The sequence below is a fragment of the Leptopilina boulardi genome, unplaced genomic scaffold (genome assembly GCF_019393585.1).
Source record: "Leptopilina boulardi isolate dan_hultmark-lab unplaced genomic scaffold, ZJU_Lbou_2.1 LbouV2_330, whole genome shotgun sequence".
NCBI lineage: Eukaryota > Metazoa > Arthropoda > Insecta > Hymenoptera > Figitidae > Leptopilina > Leptopilina boulardi.
In genome coordinates, this window is record NW_026137897.1 from 1,980,316 (window position 1) to 1,986,142 (window position 5,827).

The window sequence follows — 5,827 nt, forward strand, 5'->3', positions numbered from 1 at the left end:
TTTATATATTTATTTATTTAAAAAATATCTAATAGAATTTTTTAAAATGGCAATTATGATTTTTATGGGATAATCATTGAATTAAATATTTTGTAATTACATTAAAAATTTAGTAATTAAATTAAATTTTATTTTATTAAAATAATTTACAAATGATTTACAAAAAGAAAAAATAATAATTAATAATTGAATTGAATTGAAATTTAATTGAAAAGTGAACGAATAAATGTTTTGAAAGGGGCTAATTTATACTGTACAGAATTTAATTCAAGAGAATTTCTCCATGGAAACGTCAATATAAATAGATTTAATTTACTTGCAATTTTCTTTTATTTTGCTTTTATTATTTACAATGATATTGTACAGGTATTTACTAGAAGGTTAATTTTTGGAATTTTTTTTTTTACAAGGAAGGGACGAAGGTTTTTTTTTATTCTTTTTTTTTTTTTTCAAGGTGAAACATGAATCCTGTTCCAGCTTTGCCATTTTTGCCCGGTTTTAATTTTGATTCGAAGGTACTATTTTTTTCTCTTTTGTATTTATTAGAATAATAATGGTTTAGAAGTACATATTTTTAAATTAAATATTTTATTAATTTAATTAAAAATTTGGTAATAAAATACAAAATTTAATAACTAATTTAAAAAAATTTAGTAATTAAATTAAAAATTTGGTTATTAAATTAAAAATTTAGTAATTAATTTACAAATTTGGTAATTAATTTAAAAATTTGGTAATTGAATTAAAAATTTAGTAATTAATTTACAAATTTGGTAATTAATTTAAAAATTTGGTAATTGAATTAAAAATTTAGTAATTAATTTACAAATGTTGGTAATTAATTTAAAAATTTGGTACCTAATTGAATTAAAAATTTAGTAATTAATTTACAAATGTTGGTAATTAATTTAAAAATTTGGTAATTGAATTAAAAATTTAGTAATTAATTTACAAATTTTGGTAATTAATTTAAAAATTTGGTAATTGAATTAAAAATTTAGTAATTAATTTACAAATTTTGGTAATTAATTTAAAAATTTTGTAATTAAATGAAATTTGTAGTAATTAAATAAAAAATTTTGTAATCGAATTAAATATTTAGTAATTAATTTAAAAATTTGACAATCATCTTCAATATTTAGTAATTAATTTAAAAATTTGGTAATTAAATTAATGTGTAAAATAAATAATAATTATTATTTTTTAAAATCGCATTTTTCAGATTGGTAAAACAAAATTTCACAAGAGTCAGATTTTTGATAAAATTCATAATGGTGTTTATTATCTTGCGGAGAAGCCACATTTTTCGCGACACAGTCGTTATTTATCGTTTCATGATGAAGGAGAAAAACCAACATGGCTCGCTTTTGATGGACAGGTTTTTAATTTTTAATTATTTTTTCTTTTTTAAATTGAATAAAATAATTAAATATAGGTACCTAATGAATTTAATAAAATATAATATTTTTTAAATATTTTAATCTAATAAATAATTAATTAAATATTTTAATTTAATAAATAATTAATTAAATAAATTTAATATAATTAAATAATTATAAATTAAATAATTTAATTTAATAATTTTACTCCTTTTTTTTAATACAGCGACTAATGTTCAAAGCCTACTTTCAATTAAATACTCGAGATAATTCTTCATTTTCAATTCGAAATTGTACGATAAGTTTTTTTTTGGAAGATGGAACAATGAAAGTTTCTGAGCCAATTACAGGAAATAGTGGTTTAGAGCAAGGTTAATTTCTCTTTTTTTTTAAAATAAATTTCATTCTATTTGTAGTTTATTTAATTTTTTTTTCAAGGTCTTATTGTTAGAAGACAGAGAATTCCAATACCAGATCCAGTTACTTTTCGTTATTACGATATTTTGGATTTAAATATTGGGAAACAAATAAAAATTTATGGAAGAATTTACAATATTATTGATTGTGATAAATTTACAAGAAATTTTCTCAATCGAAATGGAATTCCAGTTCCGCAGCCTATTGAATTATCTTCGGATTCGTATGCCGAGAAAAAAGTAAAATTATTTAAAGAAAAAAAGAAAATTAATTATAATAAAATACTTTTCAAATATTTAATATTTTTGTTTTGCAGGATATTTTTCAAAAAAAACCAAATCGAATACCCGATACTAGGGGAAATTTTTTGAAATATGATAAAAAAGTTTTGAGATTCTATGGCTATTGGGATGATAGGGACAATCTTTATGGTGAAATTCATAATTTAGAAATTCATTATTATCTTGCCGACGATACAATTGAAGTAAAAGAGATTTTACCTGAAAATTCTGGACGTGATGTTGGACCACTTTTTCTGAAAAGATCAAAAATTCCCAAGGTAAATTTTTTAATTTTAAAATTTATTTATTATTTCAATTTATTAAATAAATTTAATTTTTTTTTTTAAATAAAATTTATTGAAAAAAATTAAATTTAAAAAAAAGTATTTGGTTTATTGTAGGTATTTTTAAAGAGTTTTTTCAAAATCAATTTAATATAGAAAAATAATTATCGAAAATTAATTTAATTTTCCGATTCTAATAAAACGATTTGTCTTAGAATTTTGAAAAAATTGATCCAATTGGATCGGGAGATACATTTACAATTTTAAATGTTCTTGGCGATAATGGAGCAAAAAGTTACTATATGGCAGATTCATTAAATACGGGAACTTATCTACAGGATTATTTTAAAGATCATGATCTCACAATTGGAAGTGTTATTGATGTTTTTGGAAGAAAAGTTGTAATTACCGATCTCGATTCTTTTACCAAAGATTATTATAGGTATAAAAAATTTACTCAAAATTAAATTATTTTTATTTAAATATTAAATTAAATATTGAAATTATTGATAATTTATTTAAATTTATTATTAAACTTATATTTTTCCTTAATAAGTTAAAATATAATTTTAGAATTATTTATTTAATTATTTCAACACTTAATTATATTATTAAATGTATTTTTTAAGTTATTTAATTTATTTCTATTTTAGAAAGTCTAATTAAAGATAAAATTTAATTTTTAATTGTAATGAAAAAATGTTAACTAATACTGTTTTTTTTTTTTTAAGAATGAAATATGGAATTGACAATTTTACACCTTTGAAAGGACCATTGGAAAAGTGTGATTACGATAATAAAATTGAGAAATTTATACCTCCATACAACGGTTATGGATCATATGAAGACTCTCTTGGAAATTGCTTTTCAGTAACACCTAAGGCGCCAAATGTAGATTTCACCAAGTTTTACTATCACGATAAGTATGTTGATATCTAAATGGAAAGATAAATTTCTTTTTTTTAATATTTTTATTTCCTACTTACGTTTAAATGTAGATAGGTAGATTTTAATTAAATACACTTTTAAAGTAATAATTTCTTTCCAAATACTTTATTCTCGAGAGTCGATATATTTTTTATTACTCAATAATTTATTATCTTCATTTTTTTTTGCTTCTTATTTTATCTTTATATCTTTATTTATAACTTTGTTAACTTTTCATTTAAATTCTCGTTAAATTTATTTAATTAATTTTTTTTACAGACAAGGATTTGACAGTCAAATACTGAGATTCCAGGCAAAAATGATATCGAAAATTCCCGAGAACGCTGAGAGATGTTTTATAATTCGAATTTTTCTTATGGATAATACAATTGCCATTTTTGAGCTTTCTAAAAGAAATTCTGGTAAAAAAAAGAGTAACATTTTAAATATCAAATTAATTATAAAATTTAATTGTTTAAAAAAAAAAAAAAATTTCAGGCTTTATGAGTTGTCTTTTTCAAAAAAGAATGCGAGTAATGCTACCTGGACAGGAAATATTCTCCAATGAGCCACCGAATTATTATAAACCAAATGATTTTTACATTGGCGCTAATTTAACACTCAATGGATTTTTATTTCAATTAACATTCGCCGATTCTTATACTCTTCGATATATGGAACAACATTCCGACGAGGTCGTAATTATTTTCTCTCTTGAAAATTTGCTAAAATTTGCAAATAAATTTTTTATCAATTTTTTTTTTTTTTTTTTTTTTTTAAACAGTTCCCGAAAGCAAATTCAAGACTAATTATGGATAAACTTCGTGAATTATTGAAACCAATTTATAAAGAATTTAAAAAAGATTTAATTGCAACATTAAACGAAGATGGAACTTTAATATTGGAATTTGAACATTTTAGAAAAACTCTCTTGAGATATTTGGGAGAAAATATAACAGAACATGAAATTATAACTATTGCACGTCATTATTCTTCACGTGAAAAAAGAGAATTTAATTCTCGAGATTATATCAGGTATAATAATTAAAATTAGGTTTATTTGTCGAAAAAAAAAAAAAAATTGACTTACTTTTTCAGGGCTTTGGTTCATACCGAAATTAATCGTTTTCTTTGGACGGAACTTGATCGTCTCGAAGAAGATATTCTTCATTTGGATAGAACTAGAACCGGTTATTTATCGCGAAATGAACTTTATCGAATTTTGCGAGGATGTCGAATTCCCCTTAATGTTGAATTATTAAATACAATGCTTGATGTGTAAGTAAAAAATGTTATAAAAATACAGAGAATTAAAATTCAGAAAACAAATTAAATTTACTTTTTTTTAAATAGTTTCGATGACAATAAACAGGGAACAATTAATTATTGTGACTTACTTAAATTTTTGAATGTCAAAATAAATCCAATGACTCCAGTGGCTCCTGTGAATATAAAGGTAAATTATTATTATTATTATATTAATTTTTTTTATCATTTTATTTAAATTATATTAATATTTATAACAAAATCAAACCTTTGATTTTAATAATTCAATAATTATTAAATTATTAATAATTATTAATTTTTTTTAATAGACGGCACTTTGGTGGACATCAGAAAAAGAAATTGAATGTGGAGCAAAAATAGAATTTCCAGCCTTTATTGAAGATTTAAATTTAGATGAAAAAGAAAATCCTATGTCTGATGATAAGTATAATGATTTATCTGCAAATTAAATAATAATTAAATAAAACTAAATAATAAAACAAAATAAATAAAACAAAGTACTCGAAAATCAGGAAAAAGTTATGTAATTTTTATAGTTAGAAAAGTTGAGATTTAAAAATCGAAAACTTCAAAAAAAAAGAGAATTTTTTAATTAAAAAAAAACAGATATAAATTATTAACAATTATATATTGAAAAAAAAATTTAATAAATTTAAAACAAATTTTCAGACAGAGATAATAAAAGATTAGAAAAATGTTACAGGGGGAAAAAAAAAAATTTTTTTTCATCCAATTCTAAAATTAAAATTTAAAAATTAAAATAATAAAAATTTGTGAATTCATGAATTATTAATTTAATAATTAATTTTCTAATTATTATTTAAAAATGGAAATTTAAAAATTAAAATAATGAAAATTTGTGAATTCATAAATTATTAATTTAATAATTAATTTTTAATTATTATTTAAAAATTTGAAATTTAAAAATTAAAATAATAAAAATTAAATCATTGAAAATTTGTGAATTCATGAATTATTTTACAATTTTTCAAATTAGTAATTTTTCACTATTGATTTCGAGTTTAATAATTCGCAATTTATTACAGTTTTACTTCTAATTCCATTATATATCGTGTACATCGAAATTTAATATTATAATTATACTAAATATTTACAAAATTTTTATATCGATAATAATTAAATACATAACTCTCATGTATTTAAAAAATCAAACTAAAAAAAAAATACACAGAGTTGAATAAATATGAAATACATTTAAATTAATATAAATACAAATTGTTCCTATATATTT

General features: G+C 20.1%; 1 protein-coding gene across 1 annotated transcript; it reads left to right on the forward strand.

Annotated features, from left to right (window-relative positions):
- The first annotated feature begins 362 nt into the window (after window positions 1-362).
- On the forward strand, window positions 363-5,083 carry LOC127285292 (EF-hand domain-containing family member C2-like). Its single transcript, XM_051311241.1, has 13 exons — window positions 363-515; window positions 1,223-1,378; window positions 1,606-1,750; window positions 1,818-2,035; window positions 2,113-2,355; window positions 2,577-2,803; window positions 3,093-3,284; window positions 3,568-3,710; window positions 3,787-3,983; window positions 4,073-4,323; window positions 4,387-4,566; window positions 4,642-4,744; window positions 4,884-5,083. Exons 1-13 carry the CDS (start codon window positions 462-464, stop codon window positions 5,022-5,024), a joined length of 2,250 nt encoding a protein of 749 aa, XP_051167198.1. The 5' UTR covers window positions 363-461; the 3' UTR covers window positions 5,025-5,083.
- Window positions 5,084-5,827: the final 744 nt, after the last annotated feature.